The 13,085-nt window shown below is 48.8% G+C and overlaps 1 protein-coding gene across 3 annotated transcripts in view; it reads right to left on the reverse strand.

Moving 5' to 3' along the window:
* The window catches only part of Cacna2d4 (calcium voltage-gated channel auxiliary subunit alpha2delta 4), a 104,071-nt gene that overhangs the window by 63,031 nt on the left and 27,955 nt on the right, over positions 1-13,085 (reverse strand). For 2 of the 3 annotated variants that reach the window (XM_057779954.1, XM_057779961.1), the window contains exons 7-16: positions 11,295-11,355; positions 10,559-10,709; positions 8,940-9,014; positions 8,485-8,574; positions 8,274-8,387; positions 7,781-7,859; positions 3,333-3,466; positions 1,858-1,935; positions 1,103-1,183; positions 319-393 (exon numbers count right to left, since the gene is read on the reverse strand). In XM_057779954.1, coding sequence (XP_057635937.1) covers positions 319-393; positions 1,103-1,183; positions 1,858-1,935; positions 3,333-3,466; positions 7,781-7,859; positions 8,274-8,387; positions 8,485-8,574; positions 8,940-9,014; positions 10,559-10,709; positions 11,295-11,355 — 938 coding nt within the window. The remainder of the gene's footprint in view (positions 1-318; positions 394-1,102; positions 1,184-1,857; positions 1,936-3,332; positions 3,467-7,780; positions 7,860-8,273; positions 8,388-8,484; positions 8,575-8,939; positions 9,015-10,558; positions 10,710-11,294; positions 11,356-13,085) is intronic. The other variant, XM_057779970.1, reaches the window with a different exon arrangement.

A 13,085-nucleotide genomic window follows, 5' to 3' on the forward strand; every position in this document is an offset into this window, starting at 1 on the left:
ATCCTGTTAGATAACAAGTAGCTTGAAAACAGGTACAATGATGTTCATTTTTCTCTTGGACTAGCCAATGATTTTTTTTTTTTTTTGATTTTTCGAGACAGGGTTTCTCTGTAGCTTTTTGGTTCCTGTCCTGGAACTAGTTCTTCTAGACCAGGCTGGCCTCGAACTCACAGAGATCCGCCTGCCTCTGCCTCCCGAGTGCTGGGATTAAAGGCGTGCGCCACCACCGCCCGGTCCTAGCCAATGATTTTTTAGCCAACTTTATGAACTGTCCCCAATCTCATATTGTTAGATCTTAAGGCAAAGATCTGTACCTACCAAAGGTCGGAGGTCAGGATGAGAGAGAATGTAGCCGTTGTTAGTGTTCAAAAAGGCATATCCATGTACCCCAAGCTGCCAAAGCCAACGGTTGAGGGCATTAGATGCACTGGATGGCTAGGTGGAGGAGGGGTTGGGGAAGGGAAGGACTGAAGACAGAAGCTCCTAGTGGAGAGTTTTATTTATTTATTTTTTTCTAAGTCTTTGAATCAACTGTATTCCTTTATTGTTGTAGCTATCATTTCTTTTTATTTATTTATTTATTTATTTATTAAAGATTTCTGCCTCCTCCCTGCCACCGCCTCCCATTTCCCTCCCCCTCCCCCGATCAAGTCTCCCTCCCTCGTCAGCCCTAAGAGCAATCAGGGTTCCCTGCCCTGTGGGAAGTCCAAGGACCACCCACCTCCATCTAGGTCTAGTAAGGTGAGCATCCAAACTGCCTAGGCTCCCACAAAGCCAGTACGTGCAGTAGGATCAAAAACTCATTGCCATTGTTCTTGAGTTCTCAGTAGTCCTCATTGTCCGCTATGTTCAGCAAGTCCGGTTTTATCCCATGCTTTTTCAGACCCAGGCCAGCTGGCCTTGGTGAGTTCCTGACAATCATACTGAGCCAGTGTCATGCGTCCCTACTGGTTTCTGGTCAAGACACCGTGGACTGCAGCCACAGAAATGTGAGCTCGAGTGAATTTCTCCTCTCTTCAAGCTGATTTTCTCAGCTATTTTGTCACAGTAGTGGGATGTTCTGGCTCAGACGCCCCCTCCCCAAGATCCCCCTCAGGCTCACCTTGTATCGGGGTGCCAGCTTCATGAGCTCTCTTAGGGTCACGTCAGAGCCCACTACGCCCAGGAGAATGCCATGGGATCGCTAGAAGGAAAAATACAAGGGTCAGAAAAACTGGGCTTCTCAGACGGGACTCTGGCCTCCCCGGAGCCTGGAAGAGGAAACCTTTACTGATCTTCCTTTGCAGTTCATTGTAGGCTGAGTTCCCCAGATAAAAGTGTAGATTGTCAGAGGAGGCTCCAGGGGCAAGCTCAGCTGTTAGGAAGATTAATGCCCTGTATTAATATTTAAGTAGTGACATTTAAATGAAATACAAAGCTAAGTGAAATATTAATATTCACAGTGGAGGACTGACTATAAGGACCATAGCTTATGTAGCCTCTCTAGCACAAGCATAAGGGAGTATTTTCTGACCAAACAGACTATAGAAAGCTCTGGAAATTCCCTCACTAGAGGCCTTCATGTACAAGCAGAATCTACCCACTTTGGCTAGTTAAGTGTGGTTCATCTGGAAGGCTAGCAGAAGATTCTGTTTTAAGAACAGAGCAGGTGGCAGTCACCCCCTCCTCCCTTCCCCTGGCTGAGGCTGGGAGCTTTGGGAAAGCACGGACTCTCAGCTCCACAGTTGACCAAGAGGTTCTTGCAAGGCTACCCCAGGACTGAGCTCGGGAATTTGTATTCAACCCTTGCAGCTGGTTATAAAACTCAGAGGTCTGGGATCTAAGCTACGTGCAGGGGCGTGGGGAGCAGTTGCTCACTGTCTCGTTCTTTTTGCTGAAGACTGGCATGGCCACCGTGGTCAGGAGCACCAGGCTTTGTGCCTCTGAGGTGAAGAGCTGTTATGGATTAAAGGGCAGAAGTCAGATGAGTGAGCCCGGGTGTGCAAAAATCCTTTGCACAGCAGCTTAGCAAAGAGGCTTTGTTTCTGCTGCTGTCCTCTCTCTCCCAGCTCTCGGCTAGACTCAGGCCCGGCTGCTACCTAGGTGTGGGTTGGCCACCACTATTCACAACTCAGTTCCTTTTTGCTGTGTTTCAAGTTCTCAAACTTCCTTCCGCCAGGTCCCCAGCATGTCCTTAATACTCTCATGTGCGAGAGGCACAGGGAGCACGGGGTGGGCATGGGCTGGAGGGCATGGATGGATGGAGGAGGAACAAACAAGAAGAGACAAGCATAAGCACGCAATGTAGGGAAGTCAAGACAATGCTGAAGCAGATCTGAGCCTCTTTTCTTGCCTTCCTTTTGCCCCTCTCCCTTTTCTCCATCCTGGGGCAGACAGCCTGTGACCACTGACTTCCTGGACAATAGAGGGTCACCTACTTAGATGGGCAAGGCTCTTCCCTGTGGCCAACAGTGTGGGACAGATGGCATCTCCTGGGCAATGCCTTAGGGAAGAGCCCACTCGAGCTGGTCAGTGACTCCTCTAACTATGAAGGGACTTTAGAATGAACTCCTGAGGCTTTTGTCCCCAGGTTGGCAAGGTGGTTTTTATCTTCTGCTACACGCTAGAATAAGTGTGCCCCTACCCTTAGACACAGAGAAGGGAAGGAGAAAAGCTGAAAGTGTGCTGTCCCAGCCACCTCTGCCTCTGAGTTCCGGTCAATAAGAGGTAAGGAAGTGCTTGAGCCAGCGGGGCCCTGAGCAGTCCCCTTTAGACGGCGAAGCATGACCTTGTACCACTGGCCTCTAGGACCAGGGGAAGAAGGAGGAGGCTCAGCCTGGGGAGTAAAAATGGCTGCAGGAAGAAGCCTGGCTCCCTCATCACATCAGCTCTGTGATGCCCAGCACAATGTCGAAGTGTCTTCTCCACCTTTGTCTTATCTTAGCCTCTGTTGTCAGTAACCCTAGTCTGTATATTGTCACCAAGGCAGGGGCTTCATACAGGATGCAATCTGGGGAAGAGGCAGGAAGGTCTCCTTTACCCAAGCATCCTCCGTGACCTCTTATCTTTGATATTTTCCCCTCTGTGTAAGGCATTGCTTCTTCCAGACAATGCACCAGGAAGTGCCAGGATGAAGCTGCAGGATGGTGAACTGTTGGTGTGAACATTTAGGACGGGTGGGCACAAAGCTGGTGGTGGGATGAGAGCCGCTACGGGAAGGAGGGCATGGATGGTTTTTATCACCCTTCGTGAGTCCTCCTGTGGATACTGGCCTCTCCTGACCAAGAAGTCACCTCTTGCTCCTTCCCTGAACTCTGCCCCTCCCGCCCACCTGGAGCCATCGTCACGCTCACCCTGCTGTCCATATACGCCTCTGTCCAGATGATGTCATGATCGTGGTTGATGACCATGGGACGGCTGAGCACATGCAGGTACTCCATCACGTTCTCCTGGGCATCGGCCAATGTGGAGATCTGTGTGTAGTAGCCTGAAGGGGGCAAAGCTGTGTGATCATGGGATGCAAAGATCAGGCTCCACGTGTTCTCTGCATAGGGCCATGCACACTCCCAGCTGTGGGGTAGCGCTAGCTGGGCTGCTCTACTTCCTGGAGGCCATGAGTTGTACCCAGTATAAGACAAAGGCCTGCCCAGCTCCCGCTTGGGAGATCTTGGGGGGATCTTCTCACTGCTAACACTTCCCCAGACAACTGCTAGGGGCCTCAGCTGCAGCAGCAGTGCCACCAAGTCTCCCACTTGTTATGCTCTCTGAGAAGTGGGACCCCAACAATATGGTGCCTTCTGTTCTCCTGCCTCCACAGCTCTCAGTTTCCCTCACCTTTGTTCTCCCTAAGGCTCTGGTGCAGGGTCAGGCTATGGAGCAGGCTGCTTTATTCTCTTCAGGGTAGGCGCAGTGCTATTGGAAAGGGCTGTGGATGGTTTAGTAACTTTGGGTTTCATTGCCCACCACCTCCCCCAAGCCAGCAAAATGGGACAGCTTCCTTCTTTCCAAGCCTCTTGCCTCAGACACCTAGAGAATGCCATTTCCTCTATGTGCAAGACCTTTCCTCATAATCCCCAGACTGGGAAAGTATTTTTCCCCGTTGTTCCCTGCACCCTGCCTGGCCTATGTCTTGGTGCCAGCATGACACATTCCCATCATATTCAACTGAAGTCCATGTGCTAGCTACACGAAGATCAAGACTGAGCCCCCTTGCCCCATCACTCTTGATCCACAGTCTTCAAACAGCACCAGGTACCAAGTACAGACTCAGTAAATTTCTGTTGAATAAACAGAATTGCATTGCAAGGCCAGGTTTTGGGTTCTGATCTCAGATAAAAGACAGCCACTGGTACACAAAACATTGTTCTAGAGAAAATACCACACCTGCTAGTTGTGGCCACCTGTACATATAATCACAGCACTTGGAAGGCTGAGGCAGGAGGATCATTATGACCTGAGGTCAGGCTGGGATACCCAGTGACAGCTTGTCTCATAAAACTAATAAATAGGGGCATTTGCCAAGAAGTCTGGCAACCTAGTAGGTTCAATTCCTGTAACCTGCGTGTTCAAAAGAGAGAACCGAGTTCCACAGGTTGTCCTCTGACCCCTATCACAGACATGTGATTGGGTAGGTGCACAGATGGGAGCACACACACACAGACGCACATGTACATGTATGCTCTAAATAACTAACTAAATAAATAAATGTCAAATTAAAAAAATTAACCTCCCTTAGAAAAATCAATCAACAAATAAATAAGGAAAAAAAATGAAAAAAAAAATGGGGCTGCAAATAGCTCAGTCAGTAAAATACTTTCCAAGCATGAAGACATAAGCCTCATACCAGAACCCGTGTAAAAAGATGTGTGTTGTGGCCTGCCCTTGTAATGCCAGCACTGGGGAGGCAGAGATAGGTGGATTCCCAAGACTCTCCAGTCAGCCTGACTAGCTCAGCTGTAAGAAAAACCTGTTTCAAAAACCCAAGATAGAAGGCCCCTCTCAAGGAACAGCTTCTCCTGAGGTCCTCTGGCCTCCACACATGTGCACACACACACATTCATGCATTTCCTCAATGTGTGCACACACACAAAAGAAATAAGATGACCCCCTGCTTTTGTCTTTGAACAGAGTCAGTACCTTAATTTGCCACAACAGGAATAAGGCGGGGCATAAGGGAGCTGATATTTAAAATGTGGGTCTCCCGATATAAATGCACACAGCTATGAATACCTAATTTTTGACAAAGAAGCCAAAATTATACTGTGGAATAAAGAAAGTATCAACAAATGGGGCCGGCATAACTGGATGTCGACATGTAGAAGAACACAGATAGATCCATGTCTATCGCCCTGTACAAAGCTCAAGTCCAAGTGGATCAAAGACCTCAGCATAAATCCAGTTACACTGAACCTGATAGAGGTGAAAGTGGGAAAAACCTAAAAAACATTGGCACAGAAGATCACTTCCTGAGTTTAACACCAGGAGCACAGACACTGAGGTCAACAATTAATAAATGGGACCTCCTGAAACTGAGAAAATTCTGTAAGACAAAGGACACTGTCAGTAAGACAAAATGACAGCCTACAGAATGGGATAAGATCTTCACAAACCCCACATCTGAAAGAGGGATAATCTCCAAAGTATATACAGAACTCAAGGAGTGAAACATCCAAATATCAAATGATCCAATTTAAAAATGGGGTACAGATCAAAACAGAGAATTCTTAATGGAAGAATCTCAAATGGCAGACATACATTTAAAGAAGTGTTTAACATTTGCAGCTATCAGGGAAATGCAAATCAAAACAACTCTGAGATTTCATCTTACACCAGCCAGAATGGCCAAGATCAAAACCACTGATGGCAGCTTATATGGTGAAGATGTCGAGTAACGGGATCACCCCACTGCTGGAGGGAGTGCAAACTTGTACAGCCACTTGGAAATTGGTATTGCAGTTTCTTAGAAAATTGGGAATCAATTTAACTCAAGACCCAGATATACCAATTTTAGGCAAATACCCAAAGGATGCACCATCATACCACAAGACATTTGCTCAACTATGTTCATAGCAGAATTATTCGTAATAGCCAGAACCTGAAAACAACCTAGATGCCCCTCAACCAAGGAATGGATAAGGAAAATGTGATACATTTACACAATGGAGTATTTCACTCAGTTGTAAAAAACAACCTCACAAAATTTGCAGGCAAATGGATGGAACTAGAAAAGTCATTCTGAGTGAGGTTACCCAGAGCCAGAAAGACAAACATGGTGTGTACTTGAAAGAACCAAGCGGACGCCATAACAGGCTGCTCCGTCTTCTCTCAGGCCTCAGTTTCAGCTTCCTGAAACTAAACAAGCAGTTTCTGAAGAAAAGCCACGAATAGAGGACAATCTCCAACATGCCCAACAGCACGGAGGAGGCCTGGTGCATGTGGTACTAGGCCAGCCAGGCCTGAGCCAGCCTCTACAGCAGCTCAGGAACAAGGCCTGAGACTTGTCCAGGCTAATTGGGGTCATTGCCATCTTCCCTTTGTGTAGGATAGTTGGTCCCAGCACGCTGGTATACTAAAAAAAGACTCTTCGCTTTTGCATCGGATATGGTCTCTTGGTGGTCTTTGGGAGTCTTGACTCTGAGTACAACATACTCAGTCGTAAATGGATATTAGGAATAAAGTACAGGATAACCAACCTACAGTCCACAGCCCCAGAGAGTTTAGATAACAAGGAGGGCCCAAAGGGGGATGCATGATTTCCCTGGGAAGGGGAACTAGAGGAGATCTCCTGGGTAAACTGGGGGCGGGGGTGGAGATGGAGGAATGAGAACTAGAGGGAACTGGGTTGGGAGGCTGCATGTGGGAAGCAAGAGGGAGGCAGGATGGAGGGAGAGAGTAACAAAAGAGACATCTTGATAGGGGGTTATTTCAGAGTTAGGGAGAAACTGGTGCCAGGGAAATCCCTAGGAACCCACAAGGATGACCCCAACTAAGGCTCCTAGCAATAGTGGAGATGGTGTCTGAACTGACCATCTACTGGAAACAGAATGGTGACTCCCCTAATTTTCATCAGAGATACTCTTATCCAGTAAGTGATGGAAGCAGAAGCAGAGATCCACAGACAAGCACTGTGCTGAGCTCAGAGAGTCTTGCAGAAGAAAGGGAGGAGGGATTGTACCAGCCTGGGGGGTCATGATGGGGAAACCCACAGGGACAGCTGACCCAAGCTCATGGGAACTCACAGACACCAGACCAACAGTCAGGAAGACTGCATGGAACCAACCTAGCCCTCTGCAAGTGTGTGACCATCCTGTAGCTTTGTCTCTGAGTAAAGCTTCCAACAGCGAGAGAAGAGCCTCTCCTGCGACTTAACTGCCTTTTGGTAACCTGTTCCCCATGCTGGATTACCTGGCCCTGCCTTGATATAGGGGAATGAGCTTGGTCCTGCCTCAAACTGACGTGCCATGCTTTGTGCAAGCTCATGGGAGGCCTGTCCCCTTCTGAATGGAGATGGAGGAGAAGTGGATGGGGAGTGGGGTAGATGAGAAATGGAAGGGAATGGAAAACTGGTTGGTATGCAAAATAAGTAAAAAATGCTATTAAATAAAAAATTAAAAAAAGAAAAAAAATGTGGGTCCCCTCTTGCCTCCTGCCCTGTATTCTGTGTTACATATTTGTACAAGGCTTTATTTGAGGAGACAGTTGTCTTGTGTACACCCTGGGTTTTGGATGTCTATAAGCCCCGAAGTCTTGCCATCCTGCTGGCTCAGTGCAGACCACAGGGCGCTCTCTTACCATAGCTTACCTTTGTTGTTGCAGGCGATCCACTTCATGCGGTCGGCGAACGTCACTTCTCTTCCGATAAGGTAAGTGAAAACTCGGACCTGTCCACAAGAGAGGGACTCAGCAGCTGCAGGCAGCATTGGAACCATTTATGATGGGCTTACATACACAGCCATGCAGGTCTTTCTTCTGGGTTCTCTGCCTGCACCCTCTTGGGCCAGAGAAAACCCAGAGACCCTGGTGAGAACATGAACTGCCAGGGTCCCGGTGAGCACGGAGCAGTTAAGTCTCAAAACCACTCTGGTCCTTTGTCCTGTATCCTTCCGCATCCCTCCTCCTGGCCCAGGTTGCTTACTTTCAGACACCCAATAAGAATGTACCTGACCTGGTGAACAGGTCTAAGGGAAAGAACTCTAAATGTGGGGTTGTGCTGCATGTAAGACTACCATGGTTTCGAGAACTCTCTCCTGGCACTGGGAGAGGCCTCCTCTGCTCTGACTTGCAGCGGGAGTTACCTTGCGGTCTGGCCAGTTATATTTTTCAAACACAGGCTCATAGTCTTCCACGGCTCCGTCGGTGATAAGCATAATGGCCTGGTTACAGAGACTTCCTCGTCTGGACTCTTGAAACTGAGGGATCAGGAGTGAGGCTGTCACCACAGCCACACCTGTAGTTGCAATGGCCTTCCTCTACCTCCACCTACCCAGGCTTTCCCCAAGGAGGTACCTGATTCAGGATCTGGAAAGCCTCGATTAGGGCCTGGCTCACAACACCCACACCTTTGACCATCAGTTCATCCACCAACTGCTTGAAATGCTGTCAGGGTAAACATGAGATGAGGCATAGAGGGTCAAATGGACCCAGGAACCCTAACGCGGAGAGTGTTTAGAAATGTTGTCAGGGCAAGACCAGAGCTCCACAGCACAGCCAACCACATTCTCTTGAGTCCGTGTTTCTTAAATGCCCAAAGATAAAGTAAGTACAAAAGGCTTGGTACCAATCCCTATCTCCTCCTAGATGGCGGGGCCGAGGATGAGGCTGGCCAGAAGGTGGACAGTCCAGGGTAACCACTGATTTGGTTTGTTCTTGCCGGAGGCCATGTGGTGGGCAGAGCCCCATATAGAATCTTCCCAGACACCTCCCCCATCCGGATTCGAGCTTTGGTCATGGTGGACGCTCACCTCTCGGTTGTCTCGGTCTGCCTGGACGAGGATGCCTTTGAAGCAGGGCTCAATGTAGTGGACATAGTCATTGTACTGCAAGGCACAGTGAAGATAGAGAGAAAACAATGTCTCACCTGGGCAAATGGGCAGTGCTGTCTTGGGGTGTCTGAACAGAGCAAGCAGAGGATCTTGACTCTAAAACTGCTCCCCAAGTCCTGGTTCTGATGTAAGGTGCCCTTTCTAGGGTGTACTGAGAACCTGTCATCCAGGGGGCATTCCTTTGTGCACTCAGACCAGCCAAGCCACCGTCCACCAATCCCAAAGCTTCCCTTGCATGGGACCCTCCCCAACATGGGTAGGGAACTCTAAACTACTTTTTGTTATTGTTTACTTGAGAGTGACTTTCATTATGTATCCCAGGCTAGCCTAGGATTTAAATCTTTTGGCTAAATGTTTAGAATGTTGAGATGATAGGTGTGGGCTACCAAGCTAGCTACAAATGTACTCTTGTTCTTTACATACATGTAGATGGTCATTAGTTATCCACAGGGGTGGGACTAGGGAGAATCATGAATTGTTAACACCCCCTTTTCTTTATCTCCCTAGCAGTTAGAATACAAATTTTCAGGGTCCCTAATCTTCCTTCTGCTGACGTAAGAGGAAAGAGAGAGGACACATAGCTACATCATGGAAGAGCTGTGGGGGGAACTGGGGAATGCAGGAGTCAGGGTTCCTTCTGGGAGTTTCTGAGGAAGCAGGGCAGCGTATGGGAGGGAGGGGCTCCAGGCTTAGAGGGATAGCAAACTTCCCCTCCCTAGTAGAATATGGAACCTGTTTCTGTGGCCATCTTGTTGGTGCAGACCCTGGGATGGGTGTGGGAGTCAGCCCTGGGCTGTGTGATGGTTATTAGTGCTGCCATGGGCCAGCTGAGCCTTGGGTAGCAAGTCAGGGTCTGGATCCCTCAACATGATCCTTCTGAAGCAAGACACTTTTGTCTCAAGCATGTCTACACGCTATATAAATTCCACTAACAGCTAGAAATGTTAGCAACTATGCAGGCTGAGAAGGAATTTTGGATCAGTGGCCTCTCTAAACACCCCAGAGTGGCTGTCAACTCTGCTTCCATGGAGCTCAGGTGGTCCCCTAATGGTTGGATTTTTAAGCACCCTCCCTCTTTTTCCCGTGTACTTCCTTTCTGCCTTTGTGTCTGGGCTTATGGGATAAGGAAAGCGAGAGACTGGGATCCTAAGAGATCAAGGGCCCAAGATCCCATCTGACCCCGTGTGGATGGGGAGGCTGCCAGCAGCGATGCTACCAGGAGCCCACAGAGGGAATGGAGGCTCTGCTGGGGCCTCTGGTTCTCTGTCTGTGTCAGACACTGAGAAATGGACGGAGCGTTTGGCCTCAATGAGGGCTGTGCACACTCACACATTACTTCAGATGCTTTGAGGGAACCTCGTAAAACCACCCACAGGCGGACTGCGGGTACTAGTTCACGAGTCTTCAGTGTGGAGGACAGTGTCCCTCTATGGTGGGATGTACCCGTGGCTGGCTGGAAACACAGCCCTTTTGGTTCAGGAAAAGAATATTTTCCCAGAGCAGGTGAGAACAACTGCCAAACAGGAAGCCGCCATTACCGCAATGATATTCACGAAGTCATTTTCCCCCAGGGTGTCCAGAATGGTAGTGATAGTGTGCTTCGCGATGGCCATCCTCAGCCCCTTCATGCTGCCACTCACGTCCACCAGAATCACTATGTCCTTGGGAGAGGTGGCTGCTTGTATGTACCTTTAGCATCATGTGGCAGAATGTAGATTAATAGAAATGGGTTAATCTAAGTTGTAAGAGCTGTAAGTAACAAGCCTGAGCCATCGGCCAAGCATTTATAATTAATATTAAGTCGGGTACTGCCTCCTGGCTGGGAGCCTCCAGTTGAATTTATTTGATCTGGCCTGTAATAAACTTGGTTCCTCCAAGTTTAGGCCAGTATGTGCTGTAACCCCTGGACACTGAGCTCATTGGGGTGGTGAGATTGGAAGAAAGCCCCCTCCTTTTTGACAGAGGGCAGCCAGGATCCCTGAGGGTCTGGCAGCAGGAAAGGAGGAGGAGACACAGCTGATCTACCTGGGAAAGGACTTGGCAAGAGCAGAGCTAGAGGCAGCTGCTTGGGAGACTGCAGGGAGGTCTGAGTTGGAGACAGTGGGGAGGGAATGAGGAGTATAGCTAGCAAATCTTCCTATTCCTGGCTTGGATTAAGTCACTGAAGTTCCTCCTTAAAACTCCGTGTAGAGGGAGGGGCAAGAAAGCTAAGCCAAGCCCACAGGCTGGAAGGTAAATGCTGGGGCACTGTGCCCCTCCTCTGGGAACACTTACCAGCCACGGTTTCTGCAGTCGAAGACAATGACTCCGTTTTCATCGGGCTTCCACTTGATGCCTGGGGAAACAAAGGCAGCATCTCTCACCAGCTCGGGGAGCTGCCTGGGGATGCTGGCTATTGCTGGCTCCCACAATGGCCGTGACTCCCAGGGTAGGTTCTGCTTTTAAAATGGAGAATATGGTGAGGACACTAAGCCATGCCCTGTAAACTGAGGCAGCTGGCAAGGATGGAGGTCACTTCTACAGAGAGAAACTTGCCATCCAAACTATCAGATCTAGGGTAGGACCCCCTTACATGTGCCAGAGCTTCTTTGTGAGGATAAACCTCGTATCAGCGGAGGAAGAGCTGCGGAAGCCATCTGGACACAGCATAGCAGTGAGAACCCGCGCTCTGACCTGCTCTCACTCTTCAAGTGGCTCATTAGCATGTGTGGTCCCTCCTGGGCTGAGAAAAAAGTGTTGCTAAGTAATCTGATGTCAGGAACTCCTGGCTCCAAGCAGAGTAGGTGTTCGACAGCAGTCTGCTGAACGAAATAAGGAGCCTGAGAGACCTCGCTTGAACCCCAGCAGAATGCAGAGGGTGGATTCTGTCTCTTCATCTAAACATTAGTTGGGAAAAATGCACAAAAACCACCAGCGTGATCCACAAATCCTCTGTAGAGAAAGACCTTGGTAATCAGGAATAATGGGTTCAAAACGAGTGAGAAGAACAGATGGGTTGTAATATGCTATGCTGGGACTAGACAAAGCACTGTGGCAGATTCCAGCAGTCTGGCGGCTTTGGAGTTGCTTCTGGGTTGATAGCAGGTGGGATCTAAGGAGGTAAGGATGGAGTCCTAGGAGCGAGGGTGGGGAGTGGGGCAGCCAGAAGCCAAGATCATACAGTGGGAGTTGTGTGGTGTGGCTCTGACCTATTCTCCGGTGAGCAGAAGAGGGAAGCTTTCCTAAGGCCACACTGCCAGCAGCGAGGTTGGGGGAAACTTGATCTCAGACGGACAGCAGTGGGGTCATGGAGAACCTGAACTCAGAAGAGTGTTGAGGAGAAGCTGATCTGGTGTTCTTGGTCTGAATTAAGATCTTAGAAGAGAACTTTAGCAGGTCTGGGTGCCTGATCCTCAAGTGGCAACATAAAGGGAAGTTCCCTCCTTTCCCTCTCCCTCCCCTCAACACCCCTCTCTTTCCTTCCCTCATGGTTTCCGGCCTATAGTGTTCCCTCAGAGTGCAAGCAGCACTGGCCTCACAAAGCCATGAGGAGCAAATGTGAGAGGCAGTGAGATCAAGGCCATTGGATTTATCTTCCCAAGAGTTACAGATGGTGGAACCATCAAATACATGGTTAAGATAAAATGGCATAAAAAGGAATGAAAAGAATATATCATGAGGATGTCATCCTATGGCATCCAAGAAAGATTTAAAATGAAGTGTCATGGGGCTGATTAAAGGTCAGATACAATAAGCACACAAAGCAACAGGGTCACGGAAAATGGAAGCAAAACAATCAACACGATAGAGCCAAAGGCTCAGCATTTTCTGCTGGCAGAATGATCTCATGAACCCTTCTCAAGCCCACAAAGGAAGTTCAAGCTCGAGATGTGTCAGGTCGTTAAAACTGATCTCAATTAACTTCCGTTGTTACCACACAGATCGCAGAGCCGCTGAGTTAGAAATTTATTTTATTATTTTAAATTAGATATATGTGTGCGGGTCTGTGTGTGAATACACACACATGATTGTTGAAGGTGCAGAATTCCCCTAGAGCTGGGACTACAGGCCGTTGTGAGCCACCAG

Source organism: Chionomys nivalis, chromosome 1 (assembly GCF_950005125.1).
Source record: "Chionomys nivalis chromosome 1, mChiNiv1.1, whole genome shotgun sequence".
Taxonomy (NCBI): domain Eukaryota; kingdom Metazoa; phylum Chordata; class Mammalia; order Rodentia; family Cricetidae; genus Chionomys; species Chionomys nivalis.